Raw genomic sequence first — 21,932 nt, forward strand, 5'->3', positions numbered from 1 at the left:
ACAGCATGATGAACATTGCTGAGTCCTACCGTGAAAAGAGCCATAGAAGACATAACTCATGGGACAACAGCAAAGCGACGCCGGGCTCTACAGGATCTGCAGACAGTGGCGGCTCTTCTGTTCGTAGAAATAAACTTAATGAACTTGTCGAGTAAGTTACAATGTTGTGCTACATCCATCTATAATATTATTATTCATAATTAATAGAACTTTAGTGAAGTGATGTTTTGCAAAACTGCTACCTTACATAATGTTTCAATCGCAGGAAATGCGTGTACTTAATAAAAGAAAGATGGGGAGGATTTCAAGGTGATTATAGCTTTATTAAGTAACAGATATTTATATCCGAAGTGCTGAAAGTGTTTTATCCACTTTTATTATGTAATGTGGACTTCACATCACTAATAAAAATGTTGTAAACACATTCATTACGCATTTAGTTAGGTAATGATCATCAATTAATATTTGTCATCTACTTCCAGTAGGAATCTGTCAAAAGTAATCTTTTAAAAAGATACTAGACTCTTTAGACTGATAGCCTTCACTTTTTGGTTTAAAAAAACGCATACAACTACATGTACTTACGTATGTCAACCTTAGTCTTCAAAAATAATGTACTTCGTACCATCGAATAGTGCGTCCACAAATGAACTTGACTTTTCGCATGCAGCATTCTCACTAATCTCCGGCACACTTTCTACATTTTTCTTGGAACCCCAATCTTCAATTTTTTTATATTTCACTTCATATCTTACGCGGGATTTTGATGGTACTAGATATTCAATTGCAGAATTTTCAATAACTGAGTCCTCGTTTGAACTCATTGTAACAATATTTGTTTATTTCTCCTAGTACTGATGTTCTTCTGTTATAAACAAAAGGTATCGTGTTCAAAACCAATAAAACAAACATAAACGAATCGCCTCTCGCACGAAGAAATTAATAATAATACAATCGCCTCTACACAAAAGACATGTTCAAAACTAATAAAAATAATACAATTACTTTTATTAAGTCCACACCTGTGGAGTAACGGTTAGCACCTCTAGCCGCGAAACCAGGTGGCCTGGGTTCGATTCCCGGTCGGGGCAAGTTACCTGGTTGAGGTTTTTTCCGGGGTTTTCCCTCAACCCAATATGAGCAAATGCTGGGTAACTTTCGGTGTTGGACCCCGGACTCATTTCACCGGCATTATCACCTTCATCTCATTCAGACGCTAAATAACCTAGATGTTGATAAAGCGTCGTAAAATAACCTACTAAAAAAAACTTTTATTAAAAAATTAATTTTTATCAAAGTGGATAAAACGTTGTACAATATACTTATCGTTATACTTCATATTACAATACTCGACTGATTATCAAACTAGTATTATAATATGAAATGTTACGATACTCATATTGTAAATAACTATTATATAACTAAATATAATTACTAAGTACAATATTTCATGCGGAATTAAAGAACCATTTACACTATATTTCGTCTGTTAATTGTTTGAATTTATTCAATTGTTGTGGAAGAGTAGGCCTACGTGCATATGAGTAGCAGTAGGGATATCAGATTTACGTGTTTTCCTCCTTTACACCCAGGAAATACTGCTGATACTTATTTCTATTAGAGGCTGAGTAAATCCCAGGGCTATAGGGCGGACGGAAGGATTATATCAATGGAGAAAATTCATGACCCCATCGGGAATCAAACCCGCGACCTTGCGGTTTGCAGCACAACGCCTTAACTGCAGCGCTACCGTAAACCCCTTTCTAGTCATACAAATTCAACATGCACATTGTTTAGTCGGCAATCTGAAGACAGGTTTGAACCTCATAAATGTTGAATTAAGTAATTGTGTTTTAATTTTGAAAGACGAGTGTCCGACAGTTCTGAAATCGGCAGAAAGGAGATTCCAGATTTTACAGGTATAGAGAATGAATGATTGAGGATAATTGCATGTTCTGTGATTGGGTATAAGAAGAATAGTTTCTTGTTGAGATCGGAAAACTCTGCTATGTAATAGCTCTGAATACGAAATGCTTATCTGCCATTTAATATAATGATATTGATATTGATATTGATATTGATATTGATATATTGATATTGATATTGATATTGATATTGATATTGATATTGATATTGATATTGATATTGATATTGATATTGATATTGATATTGATATTGATATTGATATTGATATTTATATTTATATTGATATTGATATTTATATTTATATTGATATTGATATTTATATTGATATTGATATTGATATTGATATTGATATTGATATTGATATTGATATTGATATTGATATTGATATTGATATTGATATTGATATTGATATTGATATTGATATTGATATTGATATTGATATTGATATATTGATATTGATATTGATATTGATATTGATATTGATATTGATATTGATATTGATATTGATATTGATATTGATATTGATATTGATATTTATATTTATATTGATATTGATATTTATATTTATATTGATATTGATATTGATATTGATATTGATATTGATATTGATATTGATATTGATATTGATATTGATATTGATATTGATATTGATATTGATATTGATATTGATATTGATATTGATATTGATATTGATATTGATATTGATATTGATATTGATATTGATATTGATATTGATATTGATATTGATATTGATATTGATATTGATATTGATATTGATATTGATATTGATATTGATATTGATATTGATATTGATATTGATATTGATATTGATATTGATATTGATATTGATATTGATATTGATATTGATATTGATATTGATATTGATATTGATATTGATATTGATATTGATATTGATATTGATATTGATATTGATATTGATATTGATATTGATATTGATATTGATATTGATATTGATATTGATATTGATATTGATATTGATATTGATATTGATATTGATATTGATATTGATATTGATATTGATATTGATATTGATATTGATATTGATATTGATATTGATATTGATATTGATATTGATATTGATATTGATATTGATATTGATATTGATATTGATATTGATATTGATATTGATATTGATATTGATATTGATATTGATATTGATATTGATATTGATATTGATATTGATATTGATATTGATATTGATATTGATATTGATATTGATATTGATATTGATATTGATATTGATATTGATATTGATATTGATATTGATATTGATATTGATATTGATATTGATATTGATATTGATATTGATATTGATATTGATATTGATATTGATATTGATATTGATATTGATATTGATATTGATATTGATATTGATATTGATATTGATATTGATATTGATATTGATATTGATATTGATATTGATATTGATATTGATATTGATATTGATATTGATATTGATATTGATATTGATATTGATATTGATATTGATATTGATATTGATATTGATATTGATATTGATATTGATATTGATATTGATATTGATATTGATATTGATATTGATATTGATATTGATATTGATATTGATATTGATATTGATATTGATATTGATATTGATATTGATATTGATATTGATATTGATATTGATATTGATATTGATATTGATATTGATATTGATATTGATATTGATATTGATATTGATATTGATATTGATATTGATATTGATATTGATATTGATATTGATATTGATATTGATATTGATATTGATATTGATATTGATATTGATATTGATATTGATATTGATATTGATATTGATATTGATATTGATATTGATATTGATATTGATATTGATATTGATATTGATATTGATATTGATATTGATATTGATATTGATATTGATATTGATATTGATATTGATATTGATATTGATATTGATATTGATATTGATATTGATATTGATATTGATATTGATATTGATATTGATATTGATATTGATATTGATATTGATATTGATATTGATATTGATATTGATATTGATATTGATATTGATATTGATATTGATATTGATATTGATATTGATATTGATATTGATATTGATATTGATATTGATATTGATATTGATATTGATATTGATATTGATATTGATATTGATATTGATATTGATATTGATATTGATATTGATATTGATATTGATATTGATATTGATATTGATATTGATATTGATATTGATATTGATATTGATATTGATATTGATATTGATATTGATATTGATATTGATATTGATATTGATATTGATATTGATATTGATATTGATATTGATATTGATATTGATATTGATATTGATATTGATATTGATATTGATATTGATATTGATATTGATATTGATATTGATATTGATATTGATATTGATATTGATATTGATATTGATATTGATATTGATATTGATATTGATATTGATATTGATATTGATATTGATATTGATATTGATATTGATATTGATATTGATATTGATATTGATATTGATATTGATATTGATATTGATATTGATATTGATATTGATATTGATATTGATATTGATATTGATATTGATATTGATATTGATATTGATATTGATATTGATATTGATATTGATATTGATATTGATATTGATATTGATATTGATATTGATATTGATATTGATATTGATATTGATATTGATATTGATATTGATATTGATATTGATATTGATATTGATATTGATATTGATATTGATATTGATATTGATATTGATATTGATATTGATATTGATATTGATATTGATATTGATATTGATATTGATATTGATATTGATATTGATATTGATATTGATATTGATATTGATATTGATATTGATATTGATATTGATATTGATATTGATATTGATATTGATATTGATATTGATATTGATATTGATATTGATATTGATATTGATATTGATATTGATATTGATATTGATATTGATATTGATATTGATATTGATATTGATATTGATATTGATATTGATATTGATATTGATATTGATATTGATATTGATATTGATATTGATATTGATATTGATATTGATATTGATATTGATATTGATATTGATATTGATATTGATATTGATATTGATATTGATATTGATATTGATATTGATATTGATATTGATATTGATATTGATATTGATATTGATATTGATATTGATATTGATATTGATATTGATATTGATATTGATATTGATATTGATATTGATATTGATATTGATATTGATATTGATATTGATATTGATATTGATATTGATATTGATATTGATATTGATATTGATATTGATATTGATATTGATATTGATATTGATATTGATATTGATATTGATATTGATATTGATATTGATATTGATATTGATATTGATATTGATATTGATATTGATATTGATATTGATATTGATATTGATATTGATATTGATATTGATATTGATATTGATATTGATATTGATATTGATATTGATATTGATATTGATATTGAAATATTTATTTCTACAACTCTTATTTGGTTATAGGTCGCCACCACATCTCTGTATTCGTGCTCCCCATTACCTTCTAATTACAATAAACTTTCATTGACATGTGCAGTCATCTTGTTTTACCTTTGTTACCTCTATTACTATAATACATACTCTCAATTTGCTTTCTAACCTCTCCCCTTAAAATTTTCCCTTCTTTCTAATGAACACCTCAGTAACATTTCACTACCAATTACTATTAACAAACACTTCTAATTTTCTCTAGTCACTTCCTTTATTAACTCTTGTTTCTCTGGACACTAATTCACTTATTCGTTCATACATTCTCTCTCCGATTATTTTGCTAGTTACTCTTACTCCTTGAACACTCACTTTATTGTTTCTATGTCTTTTGCCACACTTTTATCACTCCATCCCTCTTAAGCACCAACTTCGTAGACTGTAGTTCTGCGGTTCCTTATTTCCTTCCTTTCCCTCACAAGTAGATGGACTAACCAAATCTTCTTTACTTCCCCTCTTTGTCGGCTCCGGACGTCTTGCTAGTTTCTTCTTAACCACCTTCTTGACCTGTTTTCTATGACCTACTCTTCCCGCTGTCAGCTGATTCGTCATCTTATCCCTTCCGCTATTGTCAGCAGTCTTCAGTGACTGTTGCTTGCATGGTGACGAAGGACTTATTTGGGACCACGCGTCTCTCCTTTCAATGACGTCATACGTGTCTGCTTCCATTCTTCTTGAACTTGCTGTTTCAGACATTCCTTGTGTGGTTACTGCCCTCGCTTCGGATTGTCCTGAGCTAATTGAATTCCTTCTTGAAACTTCTGCCACACTTCCTTGGCTACTAATCTCACTTCTTCCGCCCATTTGCTTGTTTATAATCTTCCTCATTTTCATTTTCAAGTCCCTCCTGTTTCCTTCTATAACCTCGAACTCCAATTCCTTTTAATATAATATTGAATTTCGTTCTGCAGAATAATCTATTGTATTTTTGCATTTGTCAAATAAAGTAAATAATTATTATAGAGGACACCTTCTGAGACGGTGATAGACCCTATTTATAGTAGTGATAACGTCTCAATAAAAAATTAACTGAATTAACTGTTTTGTTTATGTATAGTTGCATAAATCCATATAATTATTCAGTATTAATTTAAGTGCATCCTTCCTGAAATTATTTTCCTTATGTTTTTAAAGTGGTAGTTAATTTAACAAATAGCCTATTGGATGAATATCCGAATTAGCTACACTGTTTTCAAATCCTTAATAAGACAAAGCTTCCTGAATTTATATGTAATCTTTACGCATATCAACACATGGAATATTTCAACAATTTCCTTTACATTCTTGTGCAGCGAACCAAATCAAGACGACACCTCAGATGCTCTGCAAAGGATGTCAACCGCTCCTAACGAAAGTGTATCTACACAGTCTCCATTGTCTGAGCCAGACAAGCAGAGAAGGAGAAGGTCTTCTTCGTTGTCCAGAATAACAGGTGCAAACACTTACGGCATTGTTACATCATCTGTGTTACCTGACAGGAATATATTCATTGGAAAAGCTATCGATAAACATGAAACATCAACAGAGGGGCGTAACAGCTCTCCCCGCTCATCAACAAGCAGGCCTGTAACATATTCATCTGTGTTTGAGTCTTTCGACAGTACTGCGTCTTTAGGAGATGCCAATGGTACAAAACATTCGCAAGACAGTGTACGAAATCATTCTCAATCTTCAACTCCAGTCTCAAAAATCATAAAGAGTATGTCAAGCGATTCTAAGAAGCGAATAGCTCAAAGCACGAGTGCTGATTCGGCCCTGTTACCAATCCGAAGTGGTCCTTTTCCAGATAACGAGTTACCAGAATCTTCTCCTGGAAGCCTTCGCCAAAGTCCACTCATGACTAGAAAAAGGGACAGTCCTCAGGGACAAACGATAGCCACACATAACTCCCAAACAGATCCTCGTACCCAAACTTTCCATATAGAGAAAGATCCATTTGGGAGTCTGGTGTCTCTTCACGATGACTTCGAGTAGCATTCTGACTCATTTTCAACGCCGAAAAGCTTCATCTTTGGCGGAGACAGCCCTTTCTACAAAGCATCTTGGTTTCAACGTCATGTGTTGGCACTCGTTTGGCCAAGAGAGGGTGAGGTATTTCTCTGCATGTCTTCTGTAGGCATGTGTCAACAACACGTAAATAAACTTCACACGTGACTGCTTTATATCATTGTTGTCTGCCAAGCTTCATTTGTCACTCTGTGTTCACTCAACTCTATCATATATGTAGTTGTATATTATGTACAGATAGCGAGAAAGCTGCAAATAGGTACAGTAACGTTTCATTAATAAGGAGAGGACTGATTTTTTTTTCGTCGTAGCAATGTTGTATCAATGTTCACTTGTAGATTATTGTTCATTGTAGCTATTATGTGCACCCATCCACATCAGTCAATATGTGTCACGTTATGTACAGTTATCTACATGTTTTATCCACATCTGTTTTCTTATTTCAGCAACTACTGCGAAATATTAACTATAATAATTATTGCTGTTTTCTTTCAGCTACCATATGGAGAGTGAACCGTAACTAAGTAATGTCACTAATTGCAAGGGGTTATTCTTTGAGATATTTCAAACAAAAAAGTTTAATACAATTTTGCTCGCTTTTGCTTCCTTCTCGAGAGAGAGACATTTCATAGCGTGTTTTGGAAAAGGCATTTGACTCTCAATATGCTCAGTCAATTTAAGGGAGCAGTGTATTATGATAATAAATGACCAAAATAATTTTAGTTTTGTCCCTTAAATTTGCAGAAATTTGATTCAAATTTCGTTCTGCAAAGGAATTTTTAAATGTTACATTATTGTTGGCACCAAATTTCTGCACATTTAAAAGACAAAACTATTTTTTTTAATCATCTATTACCATAATACAGTGCCCTCTTAAATCGACTGAGAATATTAGGAATTAATTGAATGGCTTTCCCAAAACACGCAATGAAGTGTTTCATATAAAATATCTTTTGTGCGAGATCGTGCGTATTTGCTTGTTTTCCGCACAGAACCAATACGCGGTAAGTGTGAAATACCACATTCAGTATTGCCAACGTAACACACATAACAATTTCCCTCTTCTTACCGCTTAAGCGCGACATTCATTTTACTGCTTTAGGCTTTTAACATATTATTTTTAGAGACGTTTAACATAGTAATAATTATAAATTGGAAACTTACCACTGCAATTTCACCTAAATTGCAATGTTAATTATTGTTTTTAAATATTTGCAAAAATTAAGTAAAGTCTACTACTCCACGAAACTTAGGCCTATTGCATTCCTGATACAAGTAACATTAAGGAAGCCGTGAAAAAATCAACAAGATTCCAGATGCCGATGTTCTTACTGCAATATGTTATATAAATAATATTGTTAAAATATTAAAATGAAAAATAAATCATTACATAACCTTACCGTTTGTTTTAAGTTCGCATTTATAAACTGGGGGGAAAAAAAAGACAGACGTATATCACGGCCTGCTGGAATATAGTAAACACAGAAAACATTTTATAGCAACAATGTTGAAGAAAGATATTTTGGTTTTCCGAAGTTGCCGTCATTAAACAGAAACCAACATGGAGATTTCATTGCAACTAATTAGAAATTCGTCTTTCAGGTATGTAATAAACGATCTTCGCACAAAATAATGTACGATACACGAGCAGTATGTTTGTTTTGATGTTCTCGGAAATTAAAAAAGCTCAACTACGTTTCGCTTTTTCAATCTTTTCCTCGAACATGAAAACGTCAACATACCGCTCTTGTAACGCATATTACTATTATCTCGAAAAGGAAGCAAAAAACGAGCAAAGTTGCATTAAACTTTTTTGTTTTAAATATCTCAAAGAATAACTCCCTGAAATTAAATACATTACTTAACGGCTCATCCTGCATAAAGAGAAATTCTAATAAAGGTGCATTTATGAAGATTCAGATTTACCTAGTTACGTTGTTTTTTTTCTTTTAGATACTATTTTCAAGCTATTATTTTTTTGAACTTAGGTTTTATTTATAGGTCCTTTAACTTCGAGTCATTTCACGACTATCGATTGTCTGGCTGCTGCTATCTATCGGCTAGTCCACTAAGTACAGTGTGGTCGAGAAGTGGGGATATCTCCTTTATTTTCGACATTATGGCGGTTATGATTCAGTGCTTGATATGCATATTTACCGGATGGTTTAAGGGTCCAGAACAGCCATTTTCAACATGTGTGCCGCGAAAAAAAAAATGAAAATTATAAAGATTGTTGTAGTAAATTGAAAAAAAAAGTGATAAGCGTATTAAAAAAAGTGAGTCCACAAGAGTCAACATTCAGTAAACACACTCCCTCCTAAAACCCTCAAAATTCCCCTGGTTTAGATTATGAATGTGCTGCGAGATTTTAAATTACACCTTTAATATGCGCTGAATTCTGTGCCATGTTTTCTCGATCGATGGATTGGAAGAGGTTCTGAAGATAACCCAGCTCTCTTTTCCTGGTCTCCAAGAAGTTCCGACCTCACAACAGCTGACAGTGTTATCTGGAGATTCATCAAGGAGAGAGTCCGAAAAACCGGTATCGAACAACGGAAGAGTTACGAACAGCTGTGGAAGATGCCTTCACCCATGTGACCCCGGATTACCTCCGCAAAACATCTGCCAGAGCATGGCGCAAAATTCAGCTGTGCTAAGACAATGATAGTCTGGACCCATAAACCGTTAGGTAAATGTCCATGTCAGGGATTCAACCATAACCATCATAGTGTCGAAAAAACGGGTACGACCATTTCTCGATCACTGAGATCTTGAGAAACATTATCAGTATTTTTGTAACAGAAATGAGAACCAATAGGACATTTACCTTTTAAATAACTATATTTGTAGTTATTTTATGATCGAGAAATGCACTAATAACCCCGATCAAGCTTGTTGGTCCCAGGATTTTAATAAAATGTTGACCATTTGTATCTCTAAACCTCGTCTTGATCTCTTACTTCCTTCTTGCATCGAACTCCTCAATTGTTCTCAAACAAACAAAATCGTTACTATGACAACTGAAGGCTTACATAAAAATATCTAATTGCTTCTGTAAAGAAACAGTGTCCAGATGTTCAAGACTGTGTTAAAATTATGGAAGATACGAACACTTTAAATTGCTTCTTACTTTTGAAGATGTCAAGCATGTCGTATTGAAGGTAATGTAGCCTATATTCACGCAACAGTTCTTGTTTTATAATAAAATTACTTAGAAGAAAATTCATTCTGAACCAATTTTCTTTCCACCAACTGTAAGATGTGGATTATTGTGATGTACCGAAGTACATATGATATTTTCGTGCAGGAATTCAGCGTTACCATATGATGAAGAATGGGTAGAACAGAGAAAAATTCTCTCAGGCACCGGGACTCGAACCCGGGTTTTAGCTCTACGTTCTGACGCTTTATCCACTAAGCCACACCGGATTCTAGCTCTGATGCCAGATCGAATTTTTCCACCCGTCATCATACGGTAACGCAGAATTGCTGCACGGAAATATCATATGTACTTCGGTAGGGCATACATCATAATAATATGTCATTGATTAAAGTTCTCGTTAACAGTTTGTTAAAACCATAAAAAATTTACTTAGTCTTACGTTAAAAAGTGTTAAAATTGTTAAAGAAAAAAGGTATATAGGCCCATCTTCGACAGACGGTCCGTTTCGACGCTATGTCACGTCATCCTCAGTGTCTCCTGAACCACTGGTGATCTTGACTCTATGATGTGCATTTGTCGATGGTAGGGGTGGGGGTGTGTTGTTCCTATGGTGGGGGCTGGCTGTTTGAGTGTTATGATGTATTATGACGTCGAATAATGTGTGTATTGAACTGCAATTGTGTGTTAAGTATATATTGTGGGTATGCTATTGTATTCTTATATATTTCGTATAATTCAAGTGGAGTTTACAAATTAAAATGCAATAGTTGCCCACATAGGACAGACAGGAAGATCCTTTCACACAAGATATAATGAACATATTAAAGCTATAACCAAACCCTACATCACATCAAATTATACAGACCACATTATCAACAATAATCATGACTACAATAATATAGAAACAGATATGGACATTTTACACATCACACCAAAAAGTTTACAATTGAACATCCTAGAACAGTACGAAATATATAAGAATACAATAGCATACCCACAATATATACTTAACACACAATTGCAGTTCAATACACACATTATTCGACGTCATAAAACATCATAACACACAAACAACCAGCCCCCACCATAGGAACAACACACCCCCACCCCTACCATCGACAAATGCACATCATAGAGTCAAGATCACCAGTGGTTCAAGAGACACTGAGGATGACGTAACATAGCGTCGAAACGGACCGTCTGTCGAAGATATATATCTTTTTTAACAATTTTAACACTTTTTAACGTAAGACTAAGTAAATTTTATGATAATAATATGATGTGCGTAACTAATCACTTAATGATTCAAAGACGGCCCTCATCCCGTCGGATCCCGGCCACTTAGTCACTCGTAATGGGTGCACCTCTGTACATAGTGCGTTGGACATTGTGCCACTGTCACATATTCTGTGACACATTACATGAGGGTAAGCCAACCAAGGGAAAACTGAGAGATAGAACTTAAACTGAGAGGATTCGATCGTATAAAGTCTTTATAAGTCACTTGTTCAAATTCGTAAAGCCTGACATGTGCGTGATAATATTCTTATACTAGTAATAAAACGCTGAAAACAGTTGTAAACTTTTTGAACTGGTAAGTGAAACTATAGCCATCAGAAAATGTACAGTAGTAGCAAAAAAAACCGGACCGACCCTTGTAGCTGATACAAAAGAATTCTGTGCTGTGTATTGTGTCAAACTATGTTAATTTCAATGTGGATAGTGAAGCCAGAGGTATGTACTGCTATTTAATGTAAAAATACGCAGTTATATTTGCCAAATAGACTAATACTGATGCCAGATGAAAATAAAACTCTCAAAGTTTTTTTCGTCTGTAAGTTTGAGGCACTGAAGGAAACAAAAGACGGGAAGAATCGAACAAATGCAATATATTTCATTGTTAAAATTAATTATACAAGATGGATGTGTTTTGTGACTAGCAAAATTTGAATCTGTGGTAACAAAGACTTTCGTGGTTCGAATCCTGCCTGGGAAGGAAACTTTTTTTTGTTCCTTATTCAAATTTATTCCCAATATTTTTCGATTGCAGCGATATTTTACTACGTAATTAACTAATTATTCCCAGGACATGAATTTTACCAACTTATTTTCTAATGGATTTCGAAATGGGCTACGTCTGCAGTCGAAACTACAACAATTTCAATAGATTACTCGCTATCTTGTGAATGCGGGCGTGGCATGCGCAGAGGCTCATTTCGGGGACTTCCGTCGGTCCGGTTTTTATTTTCCACTACTGTACATTCCATGACAAACGTTCGATATATATTTACCTACTACATAACGTCTTTGTATTTTAACCAGTGTTCTGTATTGCATTTTTCTCCGATAAAACTGCAACTAAAGCTGGTCAGTACTTAATAGTCAAGTGTTCGACACGCAGTTTCACTATAGGCTATATTATTTTATTAATGCTCACTCTGCCTTCACTTACGCATTATATCTTTTACAGCCTGCAAATTCAATGTGCCCATTAATGTAACTTATGAAATATTAACAAATATTGTGTTAGGAATCTTAATTTCATTCCAGACGTGGAGAAATTATTATTATTATTGTTATTATTATTATTATTATTATTATTATTATTATTATTATTATTATTATTACTAGTCGTACCCGTGCGCTCCGCTGCACCCGTTAGAAATAAATATAAAATAATTAGCCTACATAATTAAAATTGGACATTTGATCCAGGGATCATTCGTGTTTGATAGAAGGATAAATCGTTTAATATGTTACTTAATTTAAATTGCATCCAAATAATTAAAATGCGATCATTTTGGTACAGAGACACTCATTTGGTGCAATGACAATTCCTTTAACATGTTTCTTAATTTTTATTGCATGCAACCATAGTTTAATGAAGATTGACATCATATAGATTTAATGTGTATTATTTTATTTTACTTGTTATAGGTTTCCATTGAATTATGGTAATAACTTAATTTTAACCCTTGTTTTCTACGTATTCAGTAAATGGCGCTTGGCCCACTATGGTTCTGAACCCTTCAAATAACTTAAATTATATTATATAATATTGCATATTATATTATATTATATTATATTATATTATATTATATTATATTATATTATATTATATTTTATTTTATTTTATTTTATTTTATTTTATTTTATTTTATTTTATTTTATTTTATTTTATTTTATTTTATTATATCAGAAGTTACTGTAATAACATTATAGCATTATGTCCATCCAGAGAAACTACACTTTCCAATGATGAAATAATAATTAATTATACAAATCGGTTAATTTAGCTTCCGATATTACTTCATACAAACACAGAAACATTCTCTGCAGACTATCTTTCATAGCTTTCGATTGTTGCTGTCCAAGGCCCCTTATAGACGAAGTCATTTGTTTTTTATTTCATTACACGGCCTTAGATGGCAGTTATTTTAATTTTAAAACTCATTTATCTCATTAAATATCAGTCCTATCAAAATTTTTCAAGGAATAAAACTTATCGCAAGTTATTTTAAAGAAACTTTTGTTATGTAACATTTTTCACAAAAATCAATAATAAGCGAGATTTTTCGATTTATTTAATTCAGGCCCCCTTATAACCCCCTTTTAATTAATGTATTTTGAATGCCATATAGCCTAAAATCTAAGTTACAACGAACTTAATTTATATTCCAATTTTCATCGAAATCCGTTCAGCCATTATCGCGTGAAAAGGTAACAAACAGACAGACAGACATACAAACAAAAATTTCAAAAAAGCGATTTTCGGTTTCAGGGTAGTTAATTATATATGTTAGGACCAATTATTTTTGGAAAATCGAAAATTACCAGAAAAATTTCCGCTACAGATTTATTATTAGTATAGATTATTATTACAGGAATCTTAATTTCATTCTAGATGTGGATAAGTTATTATTATTATTATTATTATTATTATTATTATTATTATTATTATTATTATTATTATTATTACATAATGGTTGCTTTTCTTTCCAGGTCTTACAGGTGAAGAGCGGAAAACAGGAGGAGAATTCAAAGGAGCTGTGGCAGCAAAAGTGTGATATTAGGAAATTCTATTAAAGTGACAGTTTTAAAATATAATGATGTATCAGTTATCATGACCCTTTATAGTTTATGAGACTATAAATAGTTTATATAAGTAGAGATAAGGTTTGTTACTGAAATTTGTTAAGAGTAGCCTATAATTACGATCATTTAGTGATAACTGCACAAAATGCAGGAAATAAAAATTAGGGCTGTTTTCCATATTGAATGCTGTTCCGGAACATCTTTTCCGAAGTTTCTGTGCTTGGGATAACATTCTGTACGCTTGTGATCAGTCGTACAACTATGACATAAATAGCACAATTTTTAATGCAGAGAAAAAAAATACTAGAAAGTGTGCATTATGTAACTTATTTCGTTAGAAAAATAGCCCAGGTTACATAAGAACAGGATCTGTGTTTTAAACAATATTATAAGTTATCCACTTATACTTTATACTAACATTTTCTGAATTATTGTGATTATGATTATTGGAGCCTTTTTTATACAGAATGAAGGCATAGCATTAAAAAAATCATTGAATCTTCGATTTCGCTACTCACAACACACGGGACTGACGTCTTTATTTAAGTAGGTTATTTTACGACGCTTTATCAACATCTTACGTTATTTAGCGTCTGAATGAGATGAAGGTGATAATGCCGGTGAAATGAGTCCGGGATACAACACCGAAAGTTACCTAGCATTTGCTCATATTGGGTTGAGGGAAAACCCCGGAAAAAACCTCAACCAGGTAACTTGCCCCAACCGGGAATCTAACCCGGGCCACCTGGTTTCGCGGCCAGACGCGCTGACTGTTACTCCACAGGTGTGGACAGGACTGACGTCTGATTTGTGTTGTGTTACCTCATGATGAAATGAAACTGACAGATGGTAGTTATAATTTTACAAATACAGTGTGTACATTTTATCTTTCCATGCTCGAATGTAGGCAGTTGTGCTGTGTACTCCCGTTTCTGCTCTATCTCCGCGAGTGTAGAAAGATAAAATGTTTCGCACTACATACCGGGTGTTTCAGGAGGAATAGCATCTAAATATTTTAGGAGGTGGTAGTATAGACGAATTCGAATAACAAATTCCATATAAAATATGTCCAATTTTTATTTGGTACAGAGATACAGCTGTTAGAATGTAACCCAAGAAGGTGTTAAGCAAAGACAAATGATTACGTTCAAAGTTTATTTCATAAATTCCACCACCGACTTCAATGCACTTTCGACTTCTCTTGACAACATCACGTGTAGCCCTTCTGAGGTCGTCTTGGCATTCTTTTATGAGGGCAGCATTATTCATAATCCGAACGATTAAATCGGCTCTTGTGTTTACTTTTTCTTTGTAGACTTCGCCTTTCAACCAAACATTTAAAGGAGTAAGGTCCGGGGATCTTGGTGGCCAAGAAAATTGATCATATCTGCCGATCCATCTTTCGGGGAAATGTTAGGTTTATATGATGTATCACCTAACGACTAGAATAATGCTTTCTACTTCATCCACATTCTGTTCATTTACACGTTCAGATGAAATATGACTGCTGGGCACTGCATCAAACGCTTTCGAATCTGGAACTCTACGGTTAGGAAATCGTCTGCTGTATTCTCTACAAGCAGCAACAGTGTTTACATTACAAAACTCGTACACAAATATCATATCGGCATACTCAGCATTTGTAAATATGTGTGGCATGCTTAAACGATACAGTAGAATTGACCAAAAAATCATAATCACAGTTGAAAAATCCAATTACGTAAACTGAAGCACAATTTCACAACTTGGCCTTCAAAACAAAAATGACAATCGATAAATAAACCCAAAGCAACCGGAGTAGCAACACACGAAACGAAAGTGCATTGAACGTAATCATTTGCCTTTGCGTAACACCATCTTGGATTATGTTCTAACAGCATATCGCTGTACCCAATAAAAATTGTACACATTTTATATAGAATTTTTTATTCAAATTCGTCTTTACTACCACCTCCTAAAATATTTACTATTCCTCCTGAAACACCCTGTACATACAGTAGGCCTATCTGTAAAAATAAATAGGTAAGCGAGTTTTTGTAAGGTCGAGAATCAGTGACAGGTTATATTTGGTTTGTTCAGGCTTTTGGTATGCCTTGGGAGTAGAGGACAGCGAATATTTTCATAACAAGGTCGAACAAACATGACAAGGTCTCTCTTCTGCAGAGAAAATATCGGCGAATATCGAACTTCGTCATACTCGACAAAATTGAACCGAACATAGCGCTGGACTTATAATCCTGTGGACCTGGATTCGATCCCCGGTGTACCCTTGATTTATAACCTGTGTTGGACAAACCCATAGTCCAGTTAACACAGAGGTTTTCTCTGGGAACTCCAGTTCCCCTGTGACATCCCAACAAATCTCCATCATCTTCTCATCGAGCGTGTAGTGTAGACCAGCCTCTTATGGTGCATCCTGAGCTACGACTCTGTTGATAAGTTGGTCTACTTAGAGGTCGATGGCTTCAATCAGCCTAAGAATCGGTTAGCGTTAACATAAACTCACTGAGAATGCAACTGGCTATCAAAATAGTCTCATACTTCATTATATTAATCAGTAGGGCTAGGATTTTGATTACCTGGTAAATCATGAAAAAATGTCCTAAAAACAATGCATTTATAACATAAAAATCTTAAAAAAAAAAGCCCTTATAAATGGCTTAAAAATTGATCTTACATAATTGGCTTAGTAGGAAAAGAGGTTTTGTACTACTTAATATTTAGAATAATAATAAAATTAAATTCTAGTACCAATATTCAAGTTTATTCAATTTTACGTAATTTTTTAAGTGGTACACTTTAATTAATTATTTTACCTGATATAGTTTACATCTAGTCCACCACAAGGCCACTCTTATCCGGAATTAATAGGTATAGAGAAGTCTATATTAAGGGGTTGTTGGAGTGTACTACGTTAAAATGGCAATATTTGTGTAGAAAAACGATTAAAATATTATACAAAATAACGGGTATTAGCCACCAGCGTAGCTTGGTCGGTTAAGGCACTTGCCTGCCAATGCGGAGTTGCGCTCGGGTGCGGGTTCGATTCCCGCTTCGGCTGATTATCTGGTTGGGTTTCTTCCGAGATTTTTCCCAACCGTAAGACAAATGTCAGGTAATCTATGGCGAATCCTCGACCTCATCTCTCCAAATATATCACCATCACCAATTCCATCGACGCTAAATAGTGTTGATACAGCATCGTTAAATAATCAAGTAAAAAAATAATGGGGATTTATGGCCAAAATTAAATGAAAATGCTTCAAAAATGTCAGAAAAAACAAAAGATGCACTTATGAGTTGAAACAGGCAAAAAATGCAAAATAATGCCCTAACAAATATGTCTTAAAACTCTCAGTTTATCACATAACATATAAATACTGAAGCAGCAATGTTTCTAGCTTACTAGGAAAAAGATGCAATTTCATCAAAATCCTAGCCCTATTAATCAGTAACCATGTAGCGTGCTGTTGAGCTATACTCTGTGTACAGTTAATCTGTTTCCAGTTTGTCGGTGACCAAATGCTATGCTCTACTTATGATAGTAAAAGTAGGCTGGGGTGAAGTCATGGGGTATTATGGGTTTCCGATACTGAATAGGATGATTTGGGAATCCGGGCCCCTGGGGCTCATAAGACTATTCATGTGCGTATGAGTTCTGGCACTATCAAGGCCTGAGACAGGATGGTACACCTGTCAGCGTCGGGTTCACGAATGCCACCTAGGCCATCTGTCGGGCTTGAACAATCATATGAGTGAATGATGAACAGTCAAGTGCCCACAATTAGTATACTAAAAAAGTTCAAGTACTAGGGTCATGCTGAAAGACATGAGCAACTCATTGTTATAGGCCTAAATCTTAATTTTTAGACAAATCAGGTACATCATCTTAATCTACAGACTTTTCTGTCACTTTTCAACATAGTCTCCATTTCTTTGCACAAATTTTTTCCGCCATTCTGTAAGTTTGAAAATTCCCTTGCTGTTTCATCTTCCCGAAGACACTGACGCACTGCTTTCCGGATGTCCTCCAGCGTCTCGTAGTATTGGCCTCGCAGCTGCTCCTTTACAGAACCGAAAAGATGGTAGTCGGAGGGTGCCAAGTCGGAACTGTAGGGAGACTGCGGAAGAGTTTCTCATTCAAATGTTCTGATTTTCTCCACGGTGACACAATCAGTGTGAGGCCACGCATTATCGTGTTGCAGGATGATCTTTTTTTCAGGGCGTTTCTCGTGCAATGCACGATGGAGCTTCAAAACTGTCTGAATATAGCAGACAGCATTTATGGTCTGTCCAGGTTCAAGAAATTCAACCAAAATGCATCCCAGAACTCATCAACTCTTTTCTTGTTGCGTTCCATGGAGACAGTTTGAGGGTGACCGCTACGAGGCTCATCTTGGATGCTCGTGTTCCCATCTTCGAAAAGTTTCATATCTCCTAACACTGCTGGCGCCCATGCACACATCTCCGTATGCACGCTGAAGTCTGAGGTGAATTTCAGCAGCAGATTTTTCTTCTTTAACAAGGAATTTAATGACAGCACATTGTCGACCATTTTGCAAACATTGCCTGTGGTCACATGATAAAAGTTAATGACGTCACAATATGTCAATACATAATGTAAAGCCTGTAGAATATGGTCATATAATCGTTTTTGTTACATTGTTGAAATTGAAATTATAGCAATGTGTTGCTCATGACTTTCAGTACGGCCCTCTGTATCTTACAATTTGAATGTGCCTACTGTGAGAGAAGTTCATATGATCTCAAGATCAAAGCTACTGAATTAGTGATGCTGTTAAACATATTTTTAAATAATAATAATCAATTTATCTAAAAAGAAAAATAATGACCAAAGAACATGTTTCGTTTTTAAGCTGAATGACATATTTCTGAAAGTTATAATTAATTGAACGTAATTTTTTTTTAATCTCTAGGAGGATATGAATATAAATCTACCTATAAACAGTTGCAGTCCATTGTTTGAAAATGTGTAGTTTAAGATTCACAGATCTTGTTCGGGAAATGCTGGGTTATTTATGCAGGATATTCTTTGAGTGACACTCTCCAGAAGCAGTAATAACCGAAATCTAATAGATAGCAAAAGTGGTGTGTATATGGTTCATATGAAAAAATGGACAAAATATAAGGGGTGACTATTCCGTTTGGACTTAAGATGAATCTGACTGAAAAGAAAAATTAGGGCTGTACTGGAGGTATTTCTACAACGTAAAATACGTTTTTCACACAGAAGCTTGCAAATGAAATAATCGTTTACCTTTACATACAAATTAAAATATTATTTTAATTTATACTTAATAACTTAGACTACGGTATTCTTGGCAAACATAAACTTACATATCCAGATGTCATGTTTTGAACATAACCCACAGGAAAGTTTTGGACTTCTTGTGAAACCATTGCAGAATTTACAGCATTTTCTACATACCGCACCTTGATCTACCGCAACGTTCTTTTTATCTGCCACAGAGCCAATCTCTTCAAAATGACGATAAATTGCAGGATCCGTACCTCAATTCATTTCAAATTCTGAATTTTCTCAGTGTGCTGGAACAATCTCTATTACATTCATACCAACACTGAATAAGACCAATTCGCATTTACAGAAGCAAAACCATTATTTTCTGATACGAATTTGCAAATAAAGCATCTCATTCAAGAATAGCTTAAATTGCTGTTTATTTCATTGCCATAGTAACAACAATAAAACAATTGAAGTAAAAGTGTTCTTCAAAATAAAAGTAAATCGTTTATTAAAAAACTATATTATATTATTATACTAGCCGTACCCGTGCGCTCCGCTGCACCCGTTAGAAATAAATATGAAGTAATTACATAATTAAAATAGGACTTTTGATCCAGGGATCATTCGTGTTTGATAGAAGGATAAATCGTTTAATATGTTACTTAATTTAAATTGCATCCAAATAATTAAAATGCGATCATTTTGGTACAGAGACACTCATTTGGTGCAATGACAATTCCTTTAACATGTTTCTTAATTTTTATTACATGCAACCATAGTTTAATGAACATTGACATCATTTAGATTTAATGTCTATAACTTACTTTATTTTACTTGCTATATGTTTCCATTGAATTATGGTAATAACTTAATTTTAACCCTTCTTTTCTACGTATTCAGTAAATGGCGTTTGGCCCACTATGGTTCTGAACCCTTCAAATAACTTAAATTATATAATATAATATAATATTATATTATATTATATTATATCAGAAGTTATTGTAATAACATTATGTCCATCTAGAGAAACTACACTTTCCAATGGTGAAATAATAATTAATTATACAAATCGGTTAATTTAGTTTCCGATATTACTTCATACAAACACAGAAACATTCTCTGTAGGCTATCTTTCATAGCTTTCGATTGTTGCTTTCCAAGTCCCCTTATATACGAAGTCATTTGTTTTTGATTTCATTATACTGCCTTAGATGGCAGTTATTTTAATTTTAAAACTCATTTATCTCATTAAATATCAGTCCTATCAAAATTTTTCAAGGAATAAAACTTATCGCAAACTATTTTTAAAGAAACATTTGTTATGTAACATTTTTCACAAAAATCAATAATAAGCGAGATATTTCGATTTATTTAATTGAGGCCCCCTTATAACCCCCCTTTTAAATAATGTATTTTGAATGCCATATAGCCTAAAATCTAAGTTACAACGAATTTAATTTACATTCCAATTTTCATCGAAATCCGTTCAGCCATTATCGCGTGAAAAGGTAACAAACATACAGACAGACAGACATACAAACAAAAATTTCAAAAAAGCGATTTTCGGTTTCAGGGTGGTTAATTATATATGTTAGGACCAATTATTTTTGGAAAATCGAAAATTACCAGAAAAATTTCGGCTACAGTTTTATTATTAGTATAGATTTCTATGAACGTACTTTTTAACAAGAATTCCCTCTGGTAATGCGGGACGTTTTAACAAGCTGATTATAGAATCTTGCATAATAATAAGTGATTCACATAGCTCCATTCTATTGTCCCATTTTTAAAACACATGCTACCAAATTTAAAATCGGCATTTAATTGTAACGAAAGAATAAATTTAGTTTTTTTTATAAATAACTTACGATCAAGTAAAA

General features: G+C 32.1%; 1 protein-coding gene across 2 annotated transcripts in view; it reads left to right on the forward strand.

Annotated features, from left to right (window-relative positions):
• The window catches only part of LOC138691235 (kinesin-like protein KIF12), a 303,486-nt gene extending 282,674 nt beyond the window's left edge, over positions 1–20,812 (forward strand). For both annotated transcript variants that reach the window (XM_069813042.1, XM_069813043.1), the window contains exons 16-17: positions 5–151; positions 14,694–20,812. In XM_069813042.1, coding sequence (XP_069669143.1) covers positions 5–151; positions 14,694–14,706 — 160 coding nt within the window. In that variant the 3' untranslated portion in view covers positions 14,707–20,812. The remainder of the gene's footprint in view (positions 1–4; positions 152–14,693) is intronic.
• The last annotated feature ends 1,120 nt before the right edge of the window (positions 20,813–21,932 follow it).

The sequence above is a fragment of the Periplaneta americana genome, chromosome 16 (assembly GCF_040183065.1).
Source record: "Periplaneta americana isolate PAMFEO1 chromosome 16, P.americana_PAMFEO1_priV1, whole genome shotgun sequence".
NCBI lineage: Eukaryota > Metazoa > Arthropoda > Insecta > Blattodea > Blattidae > Periplaneta > Periplaneta americana.